At 50.8% G+C, this 27,896-nt stretch overlaps 2 protein-coding genes across 6 annotated transcripts; one reads left to right on the forward strand and one right to left on the reverse strand.

Moving 5' to 3' along the window:
- The first annotated feature begins 63 nt into the window (after window positions 1-63).
- Window positions 64-5,803, forward strand: PSMA7 (proteasome 20S subunit alpha 7). The gene is made up of 7 exons (XM_084776978.1): window positions 64-255; window positions 2,747-2,873; window positions 3,348-3,472; window positions 4,192-4,314; window positions 4,861-4,980; window positions 5,306-5,368; window positions 5,601-5,803. Exons 1-7 carry the CDS (start codon window positions 160-162, stop codon window positions 5,691-5,693), a joined length of 747 nt encoding a protein of 248 aa, XP_084633104.1. The 5' UTR covers window positions 64-159; the 3' UTR covers window positions 5,694-5,803.
- A 941-nt stretch (window positions 5,804-6,744) lies between these two features.
- Window positions 6,745-17,390, reverse strand: LSM14B (LSM family member 14B). Of its 5 annotated transcripts, none has more exons than XM_084776973.1 (10): window positions 17,042-17,390; window positions 15,563-15,726; window positions 14,376-14,511; window positions 13,359-13,475; window positions 11,239-11,406; window positions 11,030-11,107; window positions 10,671-10,832; window positions 10,212-10,362; window positions 8,310-8,483; window positions 6,745-7,874 (listed from the first exon to the last, which is right to left on the reverse strand). In XM_084776973.1, the coding sequence occupies exons 1-9, from the start codon at window positions 17,166-17,168 to the stop codon at window positions 8,312-8,314; spliced, it is 1,275 nt and encodes a 424-aa protein (XP_084633099.1). In that variant the 5' UTR covers window positions 17,169-17,390; the 3' UTR covers window positions 6,745-7,874; window positions 8,310-8,311. The 5 variants fall into 5 exon arrangements, with proteins under 5 accessions (XP_084633099.1, XP_084633098.1, XP_084633100.1 ...); XM_084776972.1 differs by having other exon boundaries at window positions 8,299-8,483; window positions 17,042-17,389; XM_084776974.1 differs by lacking the exon at window positions 11,030-11,107 and having other exon boundaries at window positions 8,299-8,483; window positions 17,042-17,389.
- Window positions 17,391-27,896: the final 10,506 nt, after the last annotated feature.

The raw sequence follows: 27,896 nt of genomic DNA on the forward strand, positions 1-27,896 counted from the left end.
CGCCCGCCCCGCCCCGCCCCGCCGCGCCGCACGTCCCCATGACGCCCGACGCCTTGGACGCCGGCAGCGTGGCCCCGGCGGGCGGGCGGGGCGCTGACGGTGAGTGTGCGCTTTTGAGCGGCGGCGGCGGCAGCGGCCGGAACTCGCGCGTCCGCAGTAATGAGCTACGATCGCGCCATCACCGTCTTCTCGCCCGACGGCCACCTCTTTCAAGTGGAGTACGCGCAGGAGGCTGTCAAGAAGGGCTCCACCGCGGTGAGCCGGCCCGAGGCCTGCGCGGCGGGGCGCACAAGAAGCGGGGCGCGCAGACCTGGGCGCGGGGGCCGGGCGTTCTGCTAGCGGGGGGTGGCCCGGGAGGTGACGGGAGCTGAACGGTGGCGACGGGGGAAGGGAGCCGGGCTGCGGATTCTGCTCCGCGCTCCATGGGGAGCCGGGCAGCTTTGCCAGGCTTCCCCGCTGCGGAGCGTGTAGGCGAGCGCAGCCCCGCGACTGGGCCGGGGCCATCTTGGTGCTGTTGGCGCGGCGCGGACGACGGAGGCCGCAGGTGCGCGCGGGCGGCGGGAAGTGAGCGGGGTGTCGGCGCCCGCAGGGACTTGGGGATCTCCCAGCCAGGCCCGGGTGGGCGCTGTGAACAAAAGGCGGTTCATCGGCCCTGCGATGGTGACAGGCTGCTTCCGGGTCCGCCTACTCCCCAGATGCCGTGTTCTGGTTCCGGTGGGCCCCTCTCATTGCGCTGCGCCCCAGATTCTGTTCAGGGACTAAGCACCATTTGGAAAGGGGACTGCACGACACCTGCAAGCGTCAGCAGTGAGACAGTGTTGCTTTCTGTTTTTCCCGGGTCACCGGATCTTCGGAACACACGTGGTTCTGAGTCTTGACGCGCTTGCATTTCCCAAGTATTTTTTATCACTTTGAAATTAAAGTCCCAAATCTTTGGTGACTTAACCCACCCACAGGACTCTAGAATAGCCAGGCTTGGAGGCTCAGGCCTGGAACCCTGGCGTTTAGAAGGTTGAGGCTTAAAAATCAATCTCTCTCTCCCTCCTACTCACCCCCCCACACACACACTCACTCTTTGTGTGTGTGTGTGTGTGTGTGTGTGTGTGTGTGTGTGTGTGTGTGTTCGTTCGTTCGAGACAGGGTTTCTCCTGTCTTGAGATCATTCTGTACACCAGGCGGGGCTTGAACTTACAGAGATCTGACTGCCACTGCCTCCCGAGTGCTGAGATTAAAGGCATATGCCACTACACCTGGCTCTGTATGCATTTTTAGTTTATTATTTTAAACTATTTTGTATGTTCGTTGGTGTTTTGCCTGCATGTATATCTGTATGAGGGTGTCAGATTACCTGGTACTAGTTACAAATAGTGTGTTGCCATATGGGTGCTGAGAATTGAGCCCTGCTCATCTAGAAGAGCAACCAGTGCTTTTAATCGCTGTTCCATATCTCCAGCCCCAAGCGATATGACTAGTGGGAGACCATCTTTCCAAAACAAAACAAAAACCCGTGAGTCTGGTGAGATAGCCAAGTCGGTGAAGTGCTTGAGCAATCCTAAAGACCTGATTTTGGTCTTCCAGTATTCTCTCTCTCTTCTCTCCCCTTCTCCATCCCTCCCTCCTCCCCCCGCCCCCATGCCAGCGACCACAGTTTAGTTCCCAGCACCCAGATTGTAAGGCTCAACACTGCCTTGACTTCAGCTTCAAGGGATCCAGCACCCCGGGCCTCTGTGCACCCTCAGAGACACACAAAACTAGAGGAAAGCTCTGGAATCTGGAGGTGTCTGTCCCCAGTGCTCTGTCCTGCAGCTGTTTGCTGCACCTAGCTTCTCGACTCTGCTGGTCACACAGAAGGAACTTAGGAAATCACTCCAAACCAGGGGCTGTATGGACAGAGCATCTCCCTTGGTTAGGACCTTTAGAAGGTTCCTGGTGTCTGGAAGATTGGGACCAGGGATGCTGCCCCACATCAGTCAGATGTCACCGAGTTGTGCCTCTGTTCCTAACTGCCTAGTTCAGGGATTGCTACATTTGTTTCTGTTCCTGCTTTTGCTTAAAGAGTTAAATGTCAGTGAGGTTCCCTGGGTTTATTGTGTTTGGTTTGGTTTGGTTTTGGTGGTGCTAGTGCAGGCCTAGCTTGCAAGCACCATTCCACGTCCCCAGAACCAGTGACAGTGCTTCGCTTTGTAGCATACGGGGTTCTGCTAGCACTGTGGCCTGGGCTTTGATGCAACTCATGCTTTCGGGCAGGACAGACTATTTAGCTATGATACAATTGCAGGACAGACTGTTTAGGTATGATACAATTGTAACCATCTCAGGAAAAAAAAACTTTAATAACAACAAAAACAAATACATTGGGCTAGAGAGATGGTGGTGCAGTGGTTAAGAGCTCTGGCTGTTCTTCCTGAGGACCTGGGTTTGATTCCCACATGGCAGCTCACAACCGTCTGTAACTCTGAGATGTGACACTCACAGACGGTCAAAATACCAATGCACATAAAAAAACAAATTGAAAAAAAAAAGCATGAGGGTGGCATTTAGGTCCTGATAATGTGTCCTAGTCCACAGGAATGGATGGAGGTCCTTGTTGTGGTAGTGTGTCTAGTGTGGTAGGCCAGATAAGGGTGGGCATACTTCCCTATGGGGTCCTGTGCAAGCCTTGTGCTGTGTGCCTGGCTAACCCCACCCCGCCATACCAGAGACTAACAGCTGTCTTGCTTATGTAATTTGTGCATTTTCACTTAAGGTTGGTGTTCGAGGAAGGGATATTGTTGTTCTTGGTGTGGAAAAGAAATCAGTGGCCAAGCTACAAGATGAAAGAACAGTACGGAAGATCTGTGCTTTAGACGATAATGTCTGCATGGCCTTTGCAGGTATAAGCTGGATCAGGGTGGCAAGTGGCGCATTGGTGGGGATGGGCAGTTGTGCCACATGTAAGCTAGGTAAATGGAGATAATTTAAAATAAATGGATATGGATCTCTTGAGTGTGAGGCTAGCCTGGTCTACAAAATGAAACAGCAGTTCTTGAAGGCCTCAGCTGGCATGGGCAAGACCCAGGTGTCTGCATTCCTGGGCCTGGCTTCTGTGTTAGTTTTACCAGCTGATGCTCTCTGGTCCAGCAGCACCTGTGGCTGGAGGGATGATGGGACCCTCCTTACCCTCACTCGCACCACAGTGATGGCATTTATCACCTTCAGCAGACCCAACCTAAGACCTCTCAAATTCCCAGACAAAACTGCATAACCTGAGTCCCAGCTGGTCATGTTTTACACTTGGGACAGCCTGTAGAGGCTGGTGTGCTGTGTGCCCCTTGTACTCGGTTGTAGTGCCTCTCATCTCATCTCAGGTCTCACTGCTGATGCAAGAATAGTCATCAACAGAGCCCGCGTAGAGTGTCAGAGCCACCGGCTGACTGTGGAGGACCCAGTCACTGTGGAGTACATCACCCGCTACATTGCCAGTCTGAAGCAGGTGGGTGCTTGCTTAGGCGCCTACCGCTCTTGTTCTGTTGCATCTTCTGGCTTGCAGCCATCCTGAACTTTCTTCTGTGGAGAATTTGCCAAGCAGTTGAGAAAGGGCTGAAAGGCACACCCCTGCTCTGTGGTAAAATGCTGGTAAATGGTGACTTCTAGCAGTCTCCCGTAAAATCTATGACTTAAGGGCTAGTTCAGCAGTTAAGGGTATTGGCCGGCTGCTCTTTGTGAGAACTCCAGTTCAATTCTCAGCACATCCCAGGTAGCTTACAGTCTATAAGTCCATTTGCAGGAGATCCAACTCCTCCTTCTGACAGCAGACACAAATACACACAAGTCTTTAAAAAGATGCAGGATACAGCCGGGCGTGGTGGCGCACGCCTTTAATCCCAGCACTCGGGAGGCAGAGGCAGGCGGATCGCTATGAGTTCAAGGCCAGCCTGGTCTACAAAGCGAGTCCAGGACAGCCAAGGCTACACAGAGAAACCCTGTCTCAAAAAAAAAAAAAAAAAAAAAAAAAAAAGAAAGATGCAGGATACATTTCCAGTTCTGAGTGTGTCTAAAAGGAAAGGGAAATGTTGAAACCTGTTCTCAAGTTTCACATAGCATCTGAACTGAGGTTGCTTGGGGATAGGTTTAGTTTTCTTTCTTTGCTAACCTGTCCTGCTTTATGGCATGAACTTTGTGGCTGATGGTATTCACTTCTTTTCCTTTCAGCGTTATACTCAGAGCAATGGGCGCAGGCCATTTGGTATCTCTGCTCTCATTGTGGGGTTTGACTTTGATGGTACCCCTAGGCTCTATCAGACGGACCCCTCGGGCACATACCATGCTTGGAAGGTAAGTCTATATCAAAAGCCGAACTTTGGGCTCTAGAGAGAGGTATTGAGCTGGTGTAAGCAAAGAGAGGACCACCTCTTAGCTCAGTTCTACATGCACTGCCTGTCCCATGATGTACATATAAAAGCAAAACCTGCATTACTGTTTGTCATTGTGTCAAAGGACAATGAGATTATAAGAGACAGGGCCTAAGGGTCTTGATAAGGCAATAAAAACTCTTTCTTGGGGCTGGAGAGATTGCTCAGCGGTTAAGAGCACTGACTGCTCTGCCAGAGGCTCTGGGTTCAGTTCTCAGCACCCACATAGCAGCTCACAACTGTAACTCCAAGATCTGACACACTCACACAGACATATATGCAGGAAAACACTAATGCACATAAAATGAAAATTAAAAAAAAAAAAAAACCAAAAACCTCTCAATCTTGGTTAAAGAACACCACCAGTTGATCTAATAGCCTTTTACAAAATAACGTAGGTCTGTGCTATCACCTCCTACTTCTGGAGAGCCAGCCACAGACTGGCTCTAAGAAGACGTGTGTGTTTCAGGCAAATGCCATAGGCCGAGGCGCCAAGTCAGTGCGTGAATTCCTAGAAAAGAACTACACGGATGACGCCATCGAGACAGATGATCTGACCATCAAGCTAGTGATCAAGGCACTCCTAGAAGTGAGTGTTCATGGGAAACCCCGGGCAGGGTGGGCCTCCTGTCTTGAGAGAGTTGGTGCTGTGGTGTGGACAGGACAGTCAGAGCAGAACAGCTGTGGAGCCTCCCGCTCAGGTGACTGGGTCTTCAGAGGTTTGTGTTCCAAGTGGGTGAAGACAAAGTGAATAGCTAAGAATAAAGGCATTGGGTCCCAGTGGCCCCTGTTGTCCAGACTGGAGTAGCCTGACAAACGCTATAGATGTTCCTGCCCTCATCTGTTAGGTGTGGTCATGAGCAATTTTTTACATGCACATGAGGGCAGACACGCCTCTTTGCTTTTAATTCAAGGTGGTCCAGTCAGGTGGCAAAAACATTGAACTTGCTGTCATGAGGCGGGATCAACCCCTCAAGGTAAGTTTATTTTGGGGTGGAAGGGTTCACATAGGGGAGAGCTCATTAGTGTGCCCAGTGCCAGGTTACAGCCATAGGGCTGAGTACCTGCTTTCTCAGGGAACCATTTGTCACACTGTGGCCCCATGTTCCTCCTCTCACTTTGCCCCCAGCAGCACTCCCTCCACAGCCCTGTGGAAGTAGCTGAACTAACCCATAGTGGCGAGATTAACCTGTGTTTTCTGGGGGGCAGATTCTAAATCCTGAAGAAATTGAGAAGTATGTCGCTGAAATTGAAAAAGAAAAAGAAGAAAATGAAAAGAAGAAACAAAAGAAAGCGTCTTGATGAACTGAACATCAACGGGAACATCTTTCAGCCTCAATCGTGAGCAACCCTCAGTGTTGCGGGCCTTCTACTTGTCCAAGAGCCCAATAAACTACATTTTTTAACCCTTATGATGAGAACATGTCATTTGGGTGCAGCTGTAGTTAAGATGGGATCTTTGCACCTTTCTAAGAAAAGTGCTTGCTTCACTATTCTCAGGGTGTGTGCCAAATGGTTTGGCAGATCTGGGGTTCTCAATATGCTTCCTTTAAGACAAGTCTCCACAAGTAACAAGTCTGTGGGGCTAAGGCTTTGTTTAGCCATGTTCAGTGGAACTAAGTTGAGTGCTACGACTGCTCTTGCCTAATGTGTGTGGCCTGGAGAGAGCTCAGTCCTTAACACTTGGACTTGGTTCCCAACACTCACATTAGATGACTCACAACTGTCTCTAAACTCCAGTTCATGAATGTGACATACTGAGCTATGCATCACCCATACACAAACCTTAAAACTGCCACCTCCCATTCCATCCACCCCCAAAACCAGCTAGCTGTCACTGTTTTTTTTTTTTTTTTGCCAGAAATGTACTACTTGGCTGCTAGACCAGTTTATCAGGGTACCATTTGCCTAGCTTACAGTTTCCTTTGCTCTGCCCCTTGGCTTTTTCTTCAATCAGTTTTATAAGACTCTTGGACCAAACTTACATCTAGTGTAATGTCTGTAAAATGTGACTGACTATTTTGTCTTGGCCGATTCAGTTTATTGGGTTAGGATACATAACTGCTTTCTTTATTAGTCAAGGACAAGAATATGTCATCTATGGTCCCAAGACTGCCTGTCTCTTGTAGACTCAGTAAACCAATCCACGAACCACACATCTGTGCAAGGTGCTCTGAGCCTATAACAGTTAGCATCCATACTACACCAGTAAGACAGCCCAGCAAGAACCAGCCTACTTGTCTCTGGTCAGCAGGTACATTACCTCTAAATCCTAACTAGTCACAGGTGCTCAAGGTCTGACTAGCACTTGCTTCTGGGCAGGCTCTGGCATGACATGTAGGGGAGGCAGTACTTGAAGGTTCGAATGTTTATTTAGTTTGTATTACCCCAACAGTAGCCCCAATGCTATGTTCTAGTCTCAGCTATGAAGTCCTACAAAAATAAACCCAAGCTTTTACAATGTGACTTCAATGCAGAACTAAAGCTTTGTAGCTATTACGAAGGGGTTTTGGTTATCAAGGTGCTTGTTTTCAACAAAACGCCCTGTCAGAGGATGCATGCTTATACAGAAAATCTGACCCGTTTCCTCATGCAACAAATTTATGTCCCTACCCCCCCACCTTTAAAATAAACACACAAGAACTATTTACAATTGAGGAAATAAGGCCAGTGACCTTTAAAAAAAAAAAAAAAGAAAGAAAAAAAGACTGGCTCATTTCAAAGTGGATGAGAACACTTAAGTGCACCAGAGGCTGACAAGGACAAGACAATGTCGAGCACAACACATGAGCTTGTCTTGGATTTCAACAGTAAGCCTCAGTACCTGTGGAAAGCTGGCTCTACCTGACACTCAAGAGGCCCCTCCCACCACACTCATCCCACCAGCCCCCAACACTGAACACATCACTGGTTCATTACACAACATGATCTGTGAAGCACGCCCCCCACCCCCCCTTCCTGCCCTTGGCCCTCCCACCCCACATGACTGGTTCGCCCTGTGCAGCCCTGCCTGGCTCCTGAGACTTCCCACTTTTATTGGTTGGGGTACCAGGCCAGCAGCACTAGGGTCCAGATGGGCTGCAGAGACACATTTGGACACGTGCCAAATAAAATTTGGTTCAGTTTTAAGAGTCAAAGCTGTCATTACAAAAAAAAAAAAAAAAAAAAAAAAAAAAAAAAGTTACAAAGTGAGGATTGAGCCTTTGTCTATAGAAACCTTTTTGCAAAATACCAAAAACCTTACTATTAGGCTGTGTGCAACCAAGAAGTACAGGTCAAGACTCCCTCAGAGGTCACCTGCAAATACTTCCCCCCAAAAACAAGTGGTTCTAACTCTCAGACTATGTCCAAGTCAGGTTAAGTCCAAAACTAAGAAACAGTATGCGGATTTCCAGATGTGGTAAACAACATCCACTTCTGGTGAGCACAGCATTTCCTTCTGTCCATATCTTCAGAGCAGCACCTCCATGCCTCTTCAGGACCCTGTGAGGACAGGAAGTGAGCATATCCAGCAGGTTACCTGTCACATAGCTGTTTATTCCCTCAGCACTCTGGCCCCTCCACATCCCGCACAAGGGCACTCCAGCCAGACTTGTTCCACAATAATAATGAGCTAACAACAGGCTCTGACTCGGTGACCACTAGGCTGCCATTCTCGCTCACAGACCACACACTCCACAAGCCCTCAGATGACAGATGACTGTGACATTGCCCTGACCTTCCCACTCAGATGAAGCAGGGGCCTAGCTATCACCCTCACTGTTCCTAGGATCTGCCTGTGTTGTTCCAAGGGTCAAGACCCATGCTGTGGTAGTTTCCGTGAACAGACAGGCTTGCTTCTAAGCACTGTCTAGGGACACTCACCCCACCATCTCCTACCCAGGGATCTATAAGGTTCCCCACTCACTTGTACTGCACCTTTACACCCGGCCAGTCCCAGCTCGGTGGGAAGTGGGGTTGCGCCTTGTTGTCCCATTTCCTCTGCCTCCTCGGAATCCACCACGTGAACTGCGGCCACGAAGGAACCTCCCCGACACTCCAAAGGTCTCAGTATTCAGCTTCCTCTCTTCAGCCCATGTTGTCCGCCTAGAACTACCCCAAGAGATAAGGTGTGTTAAGATCTGAGGGTAGTGGGCAACAACTGAAGTTTCTGAAAGAGGCTTTGTCCTCAGAGTAGCCCAGAGAAGGGAGAACGAACTAGGGATAGAGTTGTTAGAGGCAGGGAGGGGAACCTGCCCTGGACCTTGGACCCTATTAACTTCAGAAATCAAGCCTTTATTGGCTCTTGACACCAAGGGTGATAAACCCAATAAAAACATTCAGATCCCAGCCCTTCCTGCTGCCACATGGTGACCATCCTCCAGATGAACCTCTGGCTGAGCCAGCTAGCTCTCTTATACTGGCTCATCTTTAGCCACTGTCACCAAGAGGTTGTACAGTGTCAGCAAATTGTTCCTGACTGGCTATGCCCTCTATTAGAATATGGCCAACACCAGCACCTGTCTGTTCTGAGGCACAGCCACATGCAGAGCTTGCCTTCACCTGGGAAGTTCCTTTCCCCACTTCTACAGCAACTGCTGAGAGCTGGCCACACCCCTCCTACATGATAATAATACAGCTGGTCTAAGTCCTTCTCTTAGCCTGTATCTTTCTCACTTCAATTGCTCCCCTGATAAAGTGTATGCATGGCTCAGGCTACACAGCTAGCTCATTTCCTGCTCTTCGTTGGCTGGCAGCATGCCTAGTACTCAACCAAAAGGACTCCTGGGTCTGTTTGAAGACTACCACACAGCCTGGACACTCATCCACAGTCACTGACTTCAGTACCTGAGAGGACAGGCTGCTCACCCAACTGCTTAAGTAGCAAGGTCCTTAAAGGGATTCCCAGGCCAGTAGGCAGGTCAGGCATGGGAAAAAAAGCATGAATGGAACTCTTGGAGGAAAAGCAGGGAGTGCAAAGACTTGATCTCAGCAAGCCCCGTTGGGGGATGGTCTAATGTATGTTAATGCTAATTACTGCTTGCTGTCTGGGCAGGGCAAAGGAGATAGGTGGGGCTTGGAGAGACAGGATCCTGGAATAAGAAAAAGAGAAAGGCCAGAGGAGAGAGACCCTGAGCAGAAGAGAGAAAGTCTGCCATGGGTTAGATGGAGGAGAAGCACATGGCTGGCGTGGATAGAGAATCTGGCCCAGATGAAGAACGTTAGCAAGTATTTGGGATTATGGATGGGAGGTAGCTTGACAGAAGTTATTAGAAACAGAGGGCATGGGATTGAGGCAGATATCACATACCTGCCCCACTCTAGAAAATAGTTTAGAGGATTGATATCTGCCCTGCCCCAGGTTAACTAAGGCTATTTTAAAATATAACCAGTGTCAGTGTCTTGATTGCTAGCCAGGCATCCTGATCATACTGATAATAAAGATAGTTTAAAAACAACAAAGTTGGGCTGGAGAGATGGCTCAGCGGTTGGGAACACTGACTGTTCTTCCAGAGGACCCGGGGTTCAATTCCCAGCACCCACATGGCAGCTCACAACTGTCTGTAATTCCAAAATCTGACACCCGTAGACATATGATGCACATAAAATAAAAATAAATTAAAACAAAAACAAACAAACAAAAAGAACCCAAAGCCTTAAGCAGGCTAGGGGACATCCAGAAGTTTCTGGCACTCCATCCTACCTGGCAGAAGTAGATCAGCTGGGACTCTTGTACCTATCACATAGACATCCAGGACACCCAGAAAATAAGCTTGCAGCTTGTCTTACTGTTCGTACACTTCGGTCGTGTCCTTGCAGGTCTTCCCACAGCACACTTACCTTGTTTTGAGTTCAGAGGAGATGTTGTCGAAGAAGGACTTAGACTTGTCGTAGTAACAGTTGGGCCCCAGGAGATCTTCCTCTGCGGGAGTCTCCTCACTCGGGGCCATCACAGCTGGGTCCTTCTCCTCCCCCTTTTCAGCTTTGTCGTCTACAAGGAGAAGCAGAGCACAAAGGTCCAGAAACAAACACTACCCAAGTGGCTTCTTGCTGAAGTCCACTCTGCAGCTGTCCTCAGGCCAAAAGGATGACCAAAATATTTCACGCCAAAGAGATCCTTTCCTCTCACTGCAAGTCACAAAGTCACAAACCCTCCCCAACACCTCATCTCATTTAGTCTTCACTTTATGCCACCGTGCACACTGGTCAGGACCCCAACTCACTCCAGAGTGTACAAGTCTTCCTGTCTTAACACGCTCTAGGGGTTCTCTTGGGGGATAACTTTTAAATGACTCAGACCTTTAAAATTCAGTTTCTTCTTAAATTCTTTATCAAGCTCTTCTCGGTTGAACTGGGCATTTGCACTCTCAAAATCAAAGTCACCTTCAAACTTGATTGTGTTTTCCTTAACATTAGTTGGACGATTTTGCCCTCTGGAACGATTTCTTGTTCTCCGATTGCCTGTGGAGAAAAACCAACATGGCTGAAGTCATCAACTTACTTCCAGCTTCAATTCAAAAGCAGCTCATAGACACACTGAAGACAAGGAGGGCACACAGCTCACTAAAGCACCATCTTAGCCCCAAGTCCCCAGGCACAGGAAAGCAAAGCACCGCCTGCGGCTCACAGCTCTCCAACTCAAGTGGCCGTGGTGTTACCTGAGCGCCTCCGTGGAGGTCTTCTGTTCTCATCGTTCACCTGCCCTTGAGTGTGCACAGGTGCCGGCTGGACTACATCTAAGGTGCAAAGGGAGAAGTGAGGCCAAGCTCCTGCAGAAGCCAGAGCCCAGCTACCAAAGCAGAGCACCACACCACATGCAGCCCTGTGGGAATGAGCAAACTGCAGGGGGAAATCAGTGGTCAAGTACCGCTGGCAGTCTTGCTGCTTGGCTGAGCCGGGCGCCCATTGATCTGTGCCGCCGAGGTGACCTTGCTGGGTAACAGTTTCTTAGCATTCAAGTTATCAACAGAACTAGTTTGGACAGCCTGCTCCACCATGGGGCTCTTGCCGACTGGGGTAGACGGAAAGCCAGCTCCTGAGGTGAAGAGAGGAGATTTTTACAAACAGCTAAAAGGAGAAAGCTCACTATCTCCAGCCATCTCTCCTTCTGGCTGGCACCTTAGGGGTAGGATAGGGGTGACACACTGTCTAGAAAAAGTCTGAAGCCAGGATTTACTTTCCCAATTGGCCCTTTCCTTCCCTATGAAGCTGGTCCACCGTGACATAAAACAAAAAACAAACAAACCAAAACCCCCAAAAAACCCAAGTCACAGGGTGGTACCAAGGCCAGTTTTCTAGGAGCACCAATCCTTGAACTCCAAGTTAAGAGACTACAATGCGAAGAACGTCACACTGTGCTGCCAGTGGGTCTTTCAGACAAGCTCTGACCAATGCTGAAGGTGTCAACAGCCCTGAAATGAGTTCAGAGTTCAAGAACGGTTTACTCTGCTCTATGCTGGAGAACCACTATCCCAGGCTGGGGTCTTCTAGATGGTATAGTAGTCAGACTCTGAAGTTAAATTCTAGAACAGCTTTATGAAAAACAAAACAAAACAAAAAACAGGATGAGCTGAGCAGGACAGACTACAATAAAGGTTAACAACCCACAGTTTCTCAGCGAGTAAGCTCTTCATAAGTATGAACTACCAGATGCCCACTGTAAGGGACTATACCCACAGCACCACACAAAACACCCCCCCAAAACAGATTATCAGTGGTGGTCTCAACATGAATCCTCTCAAAGTGGCAAAAACGTGATGGGGCACCAGTACTGTCTGCTGCCCTTTGACCTGTCTCAGGTCGTGTAACCCATGGGGAACATTAAGGCCTCAGGGGCTGTGTGGACCTGGAGATATGAAACAGAAGTCCTGATCATGGTGAAACAAAATGGAAACACTGCTGTGGAGAAACTCCAGTAACAAGGTCAGAGAGACACTCCTGAAGTCCTTGCTGAACACTTTCGCAGGCCTGTCTCACTCAGCAAGAATGACCAAGAGACAAACAGGAAAACAGCCACACACAAGTAAGTGGCTTGTGTGTGTGCTTTCTAAAAATCTTGTGAGTGTGTGTGTGTGTGTGGGGGGGGGGGTGCTTTGTCTACATATATGCCTGTGCTCTACAGGTATGCATAGTATCCTCAGGGCAGAAGGGGGGGTCAGGACCTTAGGACTAATTATAGATGGCTGTGAACCACCATGTGGGAACCAAACCCAGGTCCTCTATAAGAGCAGCCAGTGCTATTAACCACTGAGCCATCTGTCTAGCCTCTTGTGTGCTTTTAAAAAGCAACTTTACCATATGGGTAGATTTATATGACATATGACCAGTCCTAACAATGAAAAAGTATCTCTAGGCATAGCTCTTAATTAGAAAGAATAATGTATGCCCTAATTCAGATACAAGGAGGCACTTTAGGACTTAACCACACTGTGAGATGCTTGAGCTGGCTACTAGCATATGTAACACAGACATGCAGAAACATCAGCACGAGAACATCAGAAAGGTCCAGAAGCCCTTAAGTGCTGCTGCTCAGCAGAGACAGGTGGGTGGATGACAACACTAACTGGCTGGCTCTCAAGATGGTGCTAGTCACATAGCCCAACAACTGGGGCTGCCATGCAGGCTCCCCACTTGGAATGCTTAACTACATGTCTCATCTGAGTTGTTTGGGAAGTTCCACAGCAGCAATCCAGAATATGTTTAGGACCTAGAAAACCCCAGAGAAACATCTTTATGTCTTCCCATGTAATGACCATGGTCAGGTCAAACCTAACCCAGGCAGAGTGAATCAAGTGCTCTGCTGACTCTAACCATTTAAAAAACTGGCGTTAATCCATCGGGCCACATGCTGAACCAAACAGAAGCAGTGTGCTGAGCCCTGGGCCTAGCAGGTCGTCTGTTCCAGCTCCTGCCAGCCTGGCTCTGTTTACCCCCTGGCTCTCATAGTCTACAAGACAGCATGCAGTTAGTTCTCCAAACTGCTGTTACCCTTGGAAGTGAGCTGAGGTGGCTCTGAGGACATGTCAAGCTCTGAAACAGGCTGTGGAGATGGAGAGGAACTAGGGCTGGAAGCAGCGGCTGACGCTGGAGGGCTTACCAACTTCTCTAAAGAAGAGAAAGAGAGAGAGAGAGAGAAGAGCACAGAGAAAGCACACGAGTAAGTCAGGACATACTTGTCTTATGCCTAGCAAGCTTGGAAAGAGCCAAGTGACCTCTCAAATGATGTTTTTTAGAGCCAGGCTGAGAAGTCACCTGCCAATCATCAGAACAGCAATCACAATAAGTGGGCCGTAGCATTTATTAATACTCCCTGCCTCAGTGCCTTATGCTGGAGTCTGAGCAAACTCTTATGTTCTTAAGGATGGGAATGCACACGTGTACATATGTACATATTCACGTATAGGCCATACATAGGTCAACCTTGGGTGGTGCTTCCTCAGGTGTTATGGTCTCTCGGTTGGCTTGGAAATCACTGACTAGGCTCAACTTGCAGGCTAGCCAATCTCAGGGGCCTGTCTCTGCTTCCCCAGCACTGAGATAAAAACTCTCCATGTTTTTAAACTGCTTCAAGATCCAGGTCAAAGCCTGGGCTGATCTGACTCCCAACAGGAGACACTCTTACTCTAGGACTAGTAAGCCTCAGTAGGAACCATGTCTGAGCTGGGGTCCTGCAGCACGTAAAGCAGGCTACCATAGGATCACACAGGGATTCATTAATGGGCTCACAGATCTCATCTGTGAGGAAACAACATCTGCACCAGAGCTTCTGAGTGCAGGTGCATTTTGACTTATGTCACCTGGTGCAAAGCTCACCGCTGCTGCCTCTCAGTCTCAGAGACCAGCATTAAACACTAATGAGCTGAAGCTGCACTGGGTAATTATCAGGAGTGGTAAAGATACAGTGGTCCAGCAGCTTATGGAAGAAGTGCCCCACTCTCAGGGTGTATGACTCCACTGTATGGTGATCCCAGGTAAGGGTACTGAGCACACAGAACAGTCACTCACCTAGACCTAAGGAAGCGGCATACTGCTGGCTGAGCAGGGAGCTGGCTGCCAGCTGGCCATACGGCGGCATCCCTCTGAAGGGGCTGTAAGGCACATGCGGCTGGAAGGGCGAGGCGGAGGCAGAGCCCAGGGAGGACTGAACAACGAGACACACAGGTAAGAGCACTGCAACATCCTGGTACCCTTCAGGTCTCCACAAACAGTACTTTCTGACAGGAAGAGGGTGCCAGGTAGTCAACCTGCACTCCTGATATGGTGGGGAGTTTTGGGCAGTTTCTAGTGTGCCAAAGATGCCTTTCCCCATTTCACTACAGCTGCATGAACTTCACAAAATTTAAACCCTCTCACAACTCCCACCTGCCAACAGCAATCTGACCTTTCTATAGAAAGGCTCCCTTGAAGAGATGTAGTTGTGAGGCTAGGAACTATTTACATGTCTCCAAATGTGCCCTTCCTTTCTCCACCCAAGCCTCCAGGACCATGACTGCTCACAAGGACTTGCCTAGTCCCACATCCTCCTTTGACTTCCTTTCAGCTTCTCTAGTCTCCTTGTTAGTCTGGTTTCCCCTTTTGAAGACCTTCAAGATCTAGCCACCAAGTTTTCAGAAACCTGACCTGGGTTCTTCCACATGCTAGCCCTGCCTGTTCCCACCTTTCTAAGTATAGCTTCACCTCAGAACCTGGAGAATTTTGAATTGGAGAAGCCAACTAAGGTCTAAATTTACAAAAGATAATAATCTAGACGCCCTTCCCCTAGCAATCCCCGGCAAAAACCTACAGCTTAGCTCAATACTTGCAAATTTAGATTCCTATAACAATGGAATACACCATTAAGACAGTGAACCAACCCTGTCACCACAGAGAGCATCTGATGACACTCACACTATGCCACTCAAGAGCTTGACTGCTGTGCTCCAGGTACTCCAGGGCCAGGCAAGGGTACCAGCAGCCACATCTGCACTTCGCACACAGCGACCTACAGATCTCTTCCCCTGGTGGCCTTGCCATGCAGAACATACACACTACCCTGTAAAATGCATGCTCCTGCATGGGTCAACATCTCTAGAGACACAAGCCGTATGGATGAAAACCAGGCTGGTGCTCTAGACAAATGGATGACACCAAGGTCCATGTGGAAGCCAGCCTCTCTTATAAGCCACACCCACACAGAGGCACGACACACTTACCTGAACAATAGCAGGATCCTGAGGGAGTGTATGCTGAGCTTTTGGAGGTTCACACACAGTAATATCTTTGATATCACTTCCCCGGAAAATGATGTACTCATAAATTTCCTCTCTTGGGGGAGCAGGCCTATCTGTGGGGCGGTCTTCAGTACCAAAGGACCTCACTTAGGGGTGAGAAAAAGAAGGGTTAAGTTGTCCTGTGCCAAGTCCATGAGATTGAGCTTCTGACACTATAGCACACTGACACAGCACTCTTCACAACAGCTACTTAATTCTCAGCGGACAGTACCTATAAGGCACCATGTGGCAAATATTGCTAGGGACAGCAGTAGTTCAGGAAGATGGCGTGAAAAATTTCCCAGACTCTCCAGTCTCACAAAGCTCCATGCATATCCGCACAAACCAACTTATGGGCAGAGCTCTGCAGACAAGGCTGGCTTTGCAGAACCTCCCTCCTCACACCTGACTTTGCAGATGCAACGTACGGCGGCGGTCCCACGCCTGAACCCTCATCACAAGCTGCAGCTGAGATTTCCCTAGGCAAGCACGGAAAGTCTCCCTAGCCCTTGTACACACAACAGGCCACGGCTGTTTCAGAAACAAAGGGAAGGAGTCCACGCACTCAGACCCCCAACGTTAGCTTCTGTGTCCATAAGGAAATCCTGGACCCAAGGGACCCTTCTACAGGGATCTAAGAAGGCTGCCAGCACACCTCTCTTTGGCAGGACTCCTGGGCTGGTCAGAGACTGGTGGCAGGACAGGATTTAATCAGCAAAGTCCTATTGTGGACAGGGACCTACCCTGGGCCTGTTTTTCCAACTGGGGAATCTCACGTCAAGTACAGCAGGGAAGAGTTCAAACGAACAAAAAGCCCCGAACACTGAGCTCTTCCCTGCCTCGCCGCAGTCTGGGTCCGCTGGCTTCAGATTGGCCTCGACCCCTCTTCAATCTGCACCCTCGAGGGACTAACACACACCGGGCGGGCGGCTGCGCTCGCGGTGCCGGAGAGCGGCAAAGAAACGAGCGCCCCATTTAACGCGGAGAATGGAGACAAAGAAGCTGTGGGGCCTCAGGATACCTCGACCAGCGCGTACAGACTCCTTATTTCTCCCACCAAACCAACCCCCCTCAAGACCACAGGGTCGGGAAGAGTTCAGAGCGGGGCAGCCGTAGCTCAACCGACGCCCCTGCTCGGTGGGAGGCCGCACCGGGACGCGGCGGGGCCGTGGCTGCCGAAGCCTTCCAGGAGACCACAGGACCCGTGCCCGCCCTCCCCCGCCCCGGCGCGCGTCTCGCCCCGCGGGTGGGGAGGTCCGCGGCCTCAAAGCCGGCCCGCCCGCGCCCCCGACACCTGCAAGGACCCCGGTCCGTTCCTCCCTCGGCCCAACGCCGAAGCCGGGAACACCATTGTGCCGGCAGGCGCGGGGCGGCGGGGCTGTTGGGGCGGCGGTTGGGCGCGCGGCGGCGGCTGGCCGCTACCTTTGGCGAGCGCCACGGTGGAGTTGTCTGTGTCGATAGTGTAGAGGATGCCCTCGTAGCGGATCTGCGCCTTGGAGATGAGGCTGATCTTGCTGCCCAGATACGGGGTGCCGGACGAGCCGCTCATGGCGGCGGCCGGGGCGCGAGGGACCAGCGCCGGGCCCCGCCCGCTCCGCCGCCTCGCGGTCTCCTGGCCGCCCACTCCTGCGCCGCCGCCGCCGCCGCCGAGGCGCCCGCTGCCGCGCCTAGGGGCCTGCGGGCCACGAGCGAGCCGGAGAGGGAGCGGAGCGGAGCGAGGCGCGTAGCCTGAGTCTGAAGGGAGCGGGGGAGGAGCGCCGCCGCAGCCACATCCGGGGCCTCCCGCCACCACGCACCGCCCCCGCACGCTCGCAGCCCATTGGCTCGGCGCGCTCGGCTCCCTTTAAATATGGCCGCGCCGCCGGCGGTGGGCGTGGCCACGCCTGCGCACCTGGGAGCTGCTGGCTGAGGTCCCGCCTCCGGGGCTCCTCACAGCCTGCTCCCGGCGGGCCCTGCGCACGGCTTAGGGGGCGTGAGACTGGGCGGGAGGGGCAGAGCGCGCGTGCGCGGGGCTGGCCGGCCTCCGCTGTTTGCAAACTCGGGGGCGGGCCTGGGGCTGGTCCTGGAGGAACGCCAGGCTCCTCCCTCTGCGCGTGCCGGCGTCACCCTTCGGGCACGGGTGTTAATGGGCTGAGGACTTCTGTCTGCTTTTCCTGTTTGCAAAGAGATGGACCTCGACGGTTAGCCAGCGCTGGGCCGGTGCGTCCTAAGTGACGAACCGGCAAGCGGGTTCAGCTCCACAGCAGTGCTCCCGGCGGACCGGCCCCGAAATAGAATGCGCAGGAGGGGGAACCCGGGGGAGCCCTGCGCTCCTCCGTAGCCTGCGGCGCTGATGTCCTAAAAATAAGCCCTGGCTGGCTTAGGTGGCTCCCACTGGCGTAGGGCACCAGCCAGCCTGCATGCGGCCTCAGGCTGGGGCCCAAAGCCCTGCCGGCAGCTGTGAAGTTGGGAGACAACTCCCCCCACCCCCCTTAAATCGTTCCCTGTTCTTGTCATGCATGATGGGTACCATGAAAAATTTGGTAGGTGTTGATCGGTATTTTATAAAAGTGAAATAGAATGAAAGATAAGGAAACATCCCTTATAAGTGAAAATAAGTGCTGCTTTGTGAAACCATTTCTCTTCAATGTGAGACATAAAATATAATTACTGTGTTGACATCAACTTAACATCACCACCGGTGGATGGTGGGAACAATTGTGCGCATCTTAAATTTTAAATATTCTTTTATTTGGGGTGTGCCTAGGCATGCTTATGTCACAACACATGTAGAGGTCAGAGGACAGTTTTTGAGTTCTCTGCTTCCACCATATGGGTCCTGGAAATGTAAACTCAGGTGGTCACACTTAAAATGCCTTTCCCTACTGAGCCATCTTGCTGACCCTGGCTTTCCTTTCAGTTTCCTTTCAGTGACAGGGGTCTTAACTCTTAGCCCAGGCTGGCCTCTAATCTCCTGTCTCAGCCTTCCTACGTGCAAGCATTTTGAGAATGAGCCACTACGGTAGCCGCCATAGTGGGCTGATCCCTCCTCCCTCCTGTTTACAGAAGCAGAAACAAGCTTATTATGTGGGTGAATTGCGGTGAGCCCGGAGAGTCTAGGCCTCAGACACACTGCCCCCTGCCTTTGTAAGACCCACTGAGCAACAGCAGCACCCACCAGCACTGAGCCACTGGAAAAGGAGGGAAGGCACACCACTGCTACACTTTCCACAGCTGCTTCTTGACTCCTGGAAAGTTGTGCTCAGGAGATCTGAGGCAGTCTGGTCGGGGAAGAGGTTTCCTGGCCTGGGGCATCCAGGCTCTAACCACAGCATGACCTTGCTCACTCAGACATCTGGGTTGTTCGTGATGGGGTAGGCAGGTGGACCTGTGTGCACCTCAGTGACCTGGCTGGTGACTCCGCCAACCCCTTGCAGCTGAGACTCTCCTTCCCTCTACCTTTCAGCAGAGGAATTCAAGGTCACAGAGTCACAAGCCTGGGTATGCTTTCCTCAGTTAACTGAGGTTGATTCTGTCTTTCTGAGCCCTAGAACGAGATGGAGAAAGGGGGTTTCAGCTCTCAGTGGCCTCAAAGTGCCTGCCAGGCTCCTGCATTTGCAACTGGGTGCCTCCCTGAGGACACTATATACAGTGTAGATGCCCACACAGGGCGGAGGCTAAAAATACACACAGCGCCCAGGTCCAGGAACACAGGCCCTGCCATTCATTCCCGGTGTCCTGCCCAGTACCAGGAATGGAGGGTACTTGGACAGGGGAGCAGCTGTGCCAGACTGACATTTGACCGAGGCATCTACTGGCAAAGTGTTTGTTTCCTGACTAGAGCATCTGCCCGGCTCCCCTACAACCCCGGCTGTTTACAAGCGTACAGGTCTGAAGAACCTAGTGAGCCTACCCATTTGATAATCACCAGACCAGTGAGTGGAGAGACAGAGAAAAAGAAGCCAGGGCTTCTGAGGAACTGACCCTGTCAGATTCCCCATCTCAGTTTCTCCTTTTCCCAAGTGGTGATTGAGCTACTTTGTTTATCTTTCTGGTATACAAGAAGGCCCCAGAAGATAATGCCTGCAAGAGGCTTTGAAAGTGGCTAGGTTAGCTGGATGGTGGCGGCGCATACCTTTAATCCCAGCACTCGGGAGGCAGAGGCAGGTGGATCGCTGTGAGTTCGAGGCCAGCCTAGTCTACAAAGAGAGTCCAGAACAGCCAAGGCTACACAGAGAAACACTGTCTCAAAAAGTCCCCCCCCCCAAAGAAAGAAAGAAAGAAAGAAAGTGGCTAGGTTGGATAGGAGAACAACCTGAGAGGTAGCTGCAGAAATCTCTGCTGCAACCGTGAGCTACATGGAGGGAACAGGGTGTGCAGTCATCCCCAAGGACGTGTAGAAGGCAGGAAGGTGAGTGCATATCCCACATTTCAGTGCCCAGGAGCTGGGGTTACACTGGCCAGTATTCCACAGCAGGAGAGTGTGTGGTGTCACAGAAAACTGTTCTGCAACCCGGAAGCACACCTGAGAAAGAATGCCCAGCACACCAGATTTCACAGCTACCATTGCTTAGTATAACTAAACCATAATCAGGCATGGTGGCACACGCCTTTAATCCCAGCACTTGGGAGGCAGAGGCAGGTGGATCTCTGTGAGTTCGAGGCCAGCCTGGTCTACAGAGTGAGTCTGGGATAGCCAAGGCTACACAGAAAGACCCTGTCTCGAAACCCCCCCTCCCTAAAATCAAAAGAATACTAAATAAGAATTAGAGAAAAGCAGCTGGGTGAGGTGGCGCACACCTGAAATCCTAGTAGTTGGGGAGGCAGAGGCAGGCGGATCTCTTTGAGTTGAGAACAGCCAAGGCTACACACAGAAACCCTGCCTCAAACAAGCAAACAAACAAAACAACAACAACAACAACAAAACAAGGGGCTGGAGAGATGGCTCAGTGGTTAAGAGCACTGACTGCTCTTCCAGAGGTCCTGAGTTCAATTCCCAGCAACCACATGGTGGCTCGCAACCATCTATAATGTGATATAACGTGCATAGTATACATAATAAATAAATTAAAAACAAACAAAAGGAACGAGAGAGAGAGCCATGGGTAGGTTGGTGATCCACACGTAAAGAGGAATCAAGAACAGTGGTCTATATGCCAGGTAAGGAGCCCTCCCTCTGATCACAACTGGCTCTGACGAAGCAAGGAGGCACGGATGGATGGGGTGGAAGGCAGAGGAGAGCGGGTGGGCAGCCTAGGGTGACTGTGTTCAGAGAACAGTGCTTGTATGTGACTGGACTGTGAGAAGGAGGGCCTTGCACAACCAGCAATCCTTTTGATGTCTTACCTCAGGTACGCGGTTCCCACTGTTGCATTCCCACTTTCCGACAGCCCTGTTGTCCAGCATGAGTACAAGTGGGTAAAAGTTCATGTGATCTGACACCTCCCTCACTCCTTTCTTTTTAGGCTTTTTCCTCTTTCCCCTTTCTGGTCCTGTATTGTTTTGTGAGACAGGGTCTCTCAAGTAGCCAGGGCTGGCTGTAAACTATATAGCTCAGTTGATTTTTGAATTCCTCACCTTCTTGCCTCTGCATTCCACGTTTGGGGGTCGCAGGCATCTTCTCCCACATTAAACACGGCTTGGAGCACACTGGGCAAGCATTCTGCCAGCTAAGCAGCACCCCACCCCCCACCCCCCACCCCCACCCCAGCCTTCCTTACCTTCCTCCTCGAGGCGGCTTCTGGTCCTCTTTCCTGTCACCTCTTTTTTCACCCCCCTTCCCAGACACCCCAGCTTCCCAGGGATGCAACAGTGCAGTGACGAAGCTGTGCTGCAGGGGAGCAAAGAGAAGCACGTGAGACTCCACACGCCATCACCAAGGCGCAGCTGCTCTAATAGGTGCAGCTGTTCGGGGCTGTGCTGCTGGTCAGACCTGATGGGGTTATGGGCAGCCCTACACACTGAATCCCCACGTGGCAGAGAGGCAGAAACGCAGATACAACACGCTTAGAGAACCCTTGGGACAGAAACGGATGTTTACGTGGAGGCGAGTGTCGTTTAGACCTCAGGAACAGCTTAGGGTGAGGGGCAAATTCCTTGGGCCTCTGTTGTTCTTGGGTAAGAAGTAGAAGCTCATTCAGATGCAGTCTACCAAGCTTTTACTAAGTGCCCACCGCCACATGGCAGCCAAGTCCATCCAACTGCACCTGTGCCATCCCAGCACACCTGGCCATACAGTGTCCCTGCCAGCCCTCTAAGGTGTCGTGAACAGTTTCGTCCTGAGCCCCGTGACTTTGTGAGGGTCACACAGCCAGTGAATGGTAGGGCAGGTCTGATCCAAGTCTTCTGACCTCTGACCCCTGTTTCTCAGCCTCTGGGCATCCTGCCTTGTGGATCTCTGTAGTCAGCTGAGAGGCAGAACCCAGATATGGCTTTGCCTGGACAGAGTGTCTTCAGATGTCCAGAGAGAGGCTTTCCTGAGTCTGGAGCAAGACACTGGGAAAAGAAGCAGCAGATTCTCCAAGCGTTTTCTCTGGCGTTTCATCCTAGCTTGGCTCTACTGGAGATGCCAGGATGCCGCCTTCCAAGGAGGTTGCCATGACAACCCAGAAGCCTACCTGGGTGCATTCCAGCCAGCCTGGGCACTTTTTGGCACCTGCTTGATGGTGAACGAGCACCTGCTGGGCAAAGCCACCACCCAAAGAACAAGGTCATGTAAATGAAGACATCCAGATTCCCCAAGCTGGTCCTCAGCTGACCCAGGACACTCGTCCCCGTTTTGAGGGTTTCGTCACTCAGCCCTGGCATACTGGTGAACGGAAGATTCTATTTTTACTCATAAACAGGTGTGACTTAACAATCACAGTGCTTTCCTTCTGTCCCCACCCCACCCACTCCAAGAGCAAAAGGTGAATTAGGGCTCCAGGTGACAGAAGTATAATACACCAGCAAGGGAGGCTTCCAGAGTCTGCCAGCCAGGGAGGCACAGGCAGGAGCAGGCAGGGCACTGCAGTGCTAGAGGCAGAGCTGGAGAAGAGGCTGTCTTTAGAGGAAGCTCCTTTCCAGCCCAGGGCATGTTCTTGTTCTCTTTCATCAGGTACCAGACAGCAGATAGGGAACAAGCCCCCAAGCACCAAAACTCTTGCCTTGGAAGTCCTGCGGGATCAGAACACTCAGCTGACCCTCATCAACAGTGGTGACCTTAAAGAGAGTGCAGTCTTTCCATAGCAGGCTGGACCTGAAGCATTTCCTGTTTTCTTAACAGTTTTACTTAGATACTACTTACTCCTTAAATAGGACTCTACGTATACAGTTTAGTGATGTTTAACTATGTTCAGAGTTGTATAACCACCATCCCAAATAGAAACCCCATGCTCTTTAGCAGTTCTTCTCCTGGTACCAAACAACTTAAGTCTCTTTGTTTCCCTGGATTTTCGTGGTCTGGACATTAAGTACAATTTCACATGAATGGAATCATGCTCTGGCTTCCTTCACTTGGCTCGCGTTTATGTGTTACAGAGTGGAACGGTGGGAAGTGTTCTGTTTTACAGTGTTGCCTAACACATCACCACCACTTGATAGGTTATCACCACAGTTTAGGGATTACAATACTGCTGTGAACTGTGAGCTGTATTTGCCTAGCTGTTTTTGTTTTTGTTTTTGTTTTTTGAAGCAGGCTTTCTCTGTAGCCTTGATGTAGCCTTGAGTGTCCTGGACTCACTTTGTAGACCAGGCTGGCCTCAAACTCGCAGTGATCCGCTTGCCTCTGCTTTCTAGAGTGCTGGGATTACAGGCGTGTGCTACCACACCCGGCTTGCCTGGCTGTTTTAATTGTTCTCAGGAATACGGTGTTTGGGTCACAGGTCAAGATACATGTCACATTGTGAGTGGCTATACTACCTCGTACACCCATATATGAGCTGGATCCTGTTTTCACAGTGCTGAATGTGGCTTGGGGTGTTGACATCAGTCTCCTGTTCTTCCATCCAGGCACAGGGTACTGAGCACCTCAGAACTGAATGCTCACTCTCCCTGACCACAATTTCCCAGAGTCACAGGTGAGCAAGGCAGATGGAGGTTTCTCTCCTGGTGGAGACAGGACTGGAAGTGTCTTTCTGGAGAAGCCTCCAGTGTTGCAGCCCACAGAGCTGACAGTGCACTCCAGCAAGTCACAATCCTCCGGTTTTTTTTTATGTGTTTGTGTGTGCCACGTATGAGAATGTATGTGCATGTCTGTGTGTGTACGCAGGTGCACATAATGTGCATGCATATGCACGGAGGTCCAAAGCTAATGATCCTATGGATCGATCTCTCTATTCGTTTTCTAGAGGCAGGGTTCTTGCTGAGTACAGCAATTCCTGCTAGCCTTGCTAGCCAGCATGCCTCAGAGATCTGGTTCTGCCTCCCAAATCCTGAGAAGAAAATGAGCTTTTATAAGGAACATAAACTTGAGGTTTCATACTCACATGAAAAGCGCTTTATTCACTGAGTCATTCGCCCCCACCCCCACCAAGTCCCACAATCCTCTGTTCTTTCTATTCCCCTTTTTCAGTCCTCTTGTTATCATTGCTACCTGGTATGGCCATCCACGCACCTGCTGTGTGACAAAACTGTCCCTGGAGAGTGTAACACACATCTACAAACCCAGATATGGAACCCACTACAGAACAATGACAGATATCACAAAAGGCCACTTTGGTGAACCAGTGAGTTTTATTGGGGTTGCTTTCAGGGGTATGGATGGTGGTGGTGGGGTCACTTACAGGAGCAGAGATGACTCTGATGACTGCATCTACCCCAGCACGGTGACAGCTCACCAGGCTGGGAACCTGGAGCACACTGGACAGCCTGCAGGCTGCTCAACAGGTGTGAGCTGCTCTCCAGGCAGCTGGCTGGTGTTAGCTTCTGGCAGGCAGCTGGTCTGGTTGAGAGTCTTCCTTGCAGCTTGGCTCTGCTCCTCTAAGAAGGACTCTCAGCTCTTACAGCTTCCTTTGTGGGGGAGGGGTCAGGGGGGGCAGAGGGGGGGCTGGTGAATCTGGTCAGTTTCAGGGACTTCCTGACTCTGCTTTGAGCCCTTTACTTTCCCACTTAAGGAGCTTTCCTGAAGCTATTTTGAGTTGTTTCCCTTCCTGCTTAAGAAGCTTCCTGCAGGATGGAATGTTTTAATCTCAGAGGAAACTGTTATTCAACAGCATCCTAATTCTTTTTTTTTTCTTTTAAAGATGTATTTATTATTTATACAGTACTCTGCCTGCCACAAGAAGGTACCATATCGCATTATAGTTGGTCATGAGCCACCATGTAGTTGCTGGGAATTGAACTCAGGACCTCTGAAAGAGCAGACATTGCTCTTAACCTCTGAGCCATCTCTCCAGCCCCAGCATCCTAATTCTAAATAGGAAAATAACTCATGTAGCAAAAGCCTTGAGATTAGCGCTCAAAGAAGTCGCAACAGATGAAGCTGCTCCTTTGAATGTGTGCTGGGCGTTGTGCTAAGGCTTAGCCATGAGCAACCTACACGTGTGACCCGAGAGAGCAGATCTCATCCTTGTCTCTGTCTTCTAGACAGGAAGTAAAGCGACAGGACTGTTAAGCACCGTGCCCTACGTCCCAGCACAGCTAGCTGTAGACCTGGATCGGGGAATTTGTGGTCTTGAGTGCTCTGTAACACTCCCTTCCTAAATATTTGCTGAATGAATAGATGAACCCACATGAACTGGCTAGCCCTTCCCACCTACCACACAAGGCTGTGTGAGAGGCCCCTGTGGACCACTGTCCTCCACACATAATGTAGCCATTACCATTTTAATTAGAGTCACTGAGATTACTCACTGGTGACTCTCACAACATTGAAAGTGCGGGAGGGTTACTTAGCCCTCACCAGAGATTCCAGCCACCTCCCCCTCACTTTCTTCCCCCCCCCCCCCATTTTTCGAGACAGGGTTTCTCTGTGTAACAGCTCTGGCTGTCCTGGAACTTGCTCTGTAGCCCAGGCTGGCCTAGGACTCAGGGAGATCCGCCTGCCTCTGCCTCCCGAGTGCTGGGATTAAAGGCCTGCACCACCACCACCACCACCACCTCTGCCTGGCCCCGGCCACTCCCTTCTACAGCTATCTGTAATGCACATGGTCTTAGGAGGCGCTAGAATACACAGGAAAAGGAAAATGTCCAGTGCAGCTTGAGTGGGATGGGGGGTGGGGGGTGGACTTTTTAGTGATGCAGCTTTTTGGGGATCACCCATTGCTTGTAAGTAAGCCTAATAAACTAACTCAGTGGTTTACCCAGCTAGCTGCGGAAGGACTCATCCTATCTGTGGCCGGTGCGCTAACTGGAGTAAATAGGTAAAGTTTGTTCATGTCTCCCCAGAATAAGCCATAGGCCTGCTTCTCTGGGAAGATCAGTAGCGGGAGGTATTGACTGCGAGCAGGAAGCAGAGATGCTGATGATGTCTGCCAGGCTGACAGGGAACTCTGAGGCAGTGGACTGTACCGAGCCCCACACCGCACAGACATGGCTGGGTTCTAGTAGGGGCAGGAGTTACAGCCCAGTGGTTGTCAGAAACCAGAAGAGTTTCCTTCCCCTGTAGGAACCTCCAAGTACATCACAGAACCTGAGGCCAAGTCAAAGGGAAGTCAAGTTTGTGAGATTCTTAGGTGTTTAGACAGATTCCTGTAGGGAACGGAGAATGCACTTCCATAACATGGGTGGGCTCCTGGACCCACATCTGAGTCGCACATCTGCGTCTTTAAAGTCTTTAAAATGACTCCCTACATGATTTGGCGGCTTTCCAGCTCCTGTTCCTCAACAGATGTAATTTACAACAAGGCTTAAAGATTAAGCGAAGTGCAGAACAAGAGTCAGGTTTAAAAGGTGAGGACACCTGAGCAGGTGTAATTGTTTTTCTTTTGTAAATTATAAGTTGTTTTTTGTTGTTGTTGTTGTTGTTTTTAATAAGGAGCCTTGTTTAGACTAGGTGTTAACCACAGTTATACTCAAGGCCACACTCATTCTGGCCCTGAGTTAGTTCACTTGTTTTAAACATCCTTTAAATATATGTTTTGGGAAACACAACGTTATCTGTAGATAATCTTGGCTGCATCGGTTGTGTTGAGGTTTCTTAACTCTTAGACTGTAGGAAAGGCAGATTAGATCCCAGGGCACAGGGCTTTCCCCCTTCTCAGGCATGCTTTCTAGCCTGTCTTAGAGTCGCAAGTCCAGCTCCACAGTACTGTTAGAGCAGCAAGCCCTCAAGTGTCGACAGCTGTGGGCAGTTGCTGAGGGAAGGACGCCAAGGACTCACAGACACTTGTGAGAACACTCTGTCACTATAGTAACCTCCTCTGCTTACTTGTTGCTTTTTGAAGGGAGATCTGGGGGCTGACCCTGAGGCATCAGGCCTCTCTTGTGTCTGTGGAGAGCTCCGTGTCTGTAGCTACAGCTATTATTTGATGGACTTGTCCCCCTAAGTCCACGCCCTAGGTACCCCAGCTGTTACCACCACAGGTCTGCAGGTTGAACCGTGGCCACTGTATGTAGTTCCAGAGAAGGGAAGCAGTACCTGCCCTTCACAGAAAGGCCGTGTGAGGGAGACCCATGGCACCTGAGGACCCCAGGCACCCTCAGAGTCCACAGGTGTCATCATCAGCCCAGCATTTTACCAGCTAGGTTGTGTTTGGGCCGGTGTGGCTACCGAAAGGGTATGAACAACAGCTCCCACCTAGAGAAAAGGTTGTCTGCTGTCACCACCAACTGGAATGAGCTAGATGCGGAGAGAGGCCTCCTTCTGTGGCTCATGTGGTTCCGGAGTCTTTGAGGGGTCAAATGATAAGCTCCTTGGGGGGGTATCTATTCACCCACTTGAGCCCCATCCCCCCTACAGGGCTCCTCACTTTGGCCTAATACCTGGCCTGAGTTGAAGGCCCAGCCATCTTTGAAGCCCATCACTCTGGCCATAAAGTCTGGATCTGAACTTGAACTTTCTCTGTCCCTTCTGGAAAAAAGGGCTTTGAAGCGAGTGAGTACAACTGGCTGCTCTTGTGCTCAGCTTTTCAATTGTTAGCTAACTGCCCTGAGCTAATTACCCCTGTTGCAACTGAGCTAACAGCCCTCAAGTGCTATCATCCTCCCCTCCACACGGTTCTAGCACCTGCATCAGTCGACTCCCAGCGCCACACTGGCCCTTGCCTGGAATCCCTCCCCTGCACTAGCTCTTAGGCCAGTCTCAGGAGAACTGTCAACTCCAGGCCTTGGCCATGAGGTATGATCAGCACGTGGAGCCCACCGCCTCACTGACGCAGTG

Source organism: Acomys minous, assembly GCF_964271855.1.
Source record: "Acomys minous genome assembly, chromosome: 3".
NCBI lineage: Eukaryota > Metazoa > Chordata > Mammalia > Rodentia > Muridae > Acomys > Acomys minous.

Bases quoted from the DNA above. Each gene is read 5' to 3' on its own strand.
- LSM14B (XM_084776973.1), bottom strand. From the start codon at position 17,168: ATGAGCGGCTCGTCCGGCACCCCGTATCTGGGCAGCAAGATCAGCCTC. The intron at 11,407-13,358 runs GTAACAGCAGTT...TCTTCACCTCAG, and splicing joins ACCTCAGCTCACTTCCAAGG to GAGCTGGCTTTCCGTCTACC. The intron at 10,363-10,670 runs GTCTGAGTCATT...TTCTCCTTGTAG, and splicing joins GAAGAAACTGAATTTTAAAG to ACGACAAAGCTGAAAAGGGG.
- PSMA7 (XM_084776978.1), top strand. From the start codon at position 160: ATGAGCTACGATCGCGCCATCACCGTCTTCTCGCCCGACGGCCACCTC. The intron at 3,473-4,191 runs GTGGGTGCTTGC...TTTTCCTTTCAG, and splicing joins ACATTGCCAGTCTGAAGCAG to CGTTATACTCAGAGCAATGG. The intron at 5,369-5,600 runs GTAAGTTTATTT...TCTGGGGGGCAG, and splicing joins GGCGGGATCAACCCCTCAAG to ATTCTAAATCCTGAAGAAAT.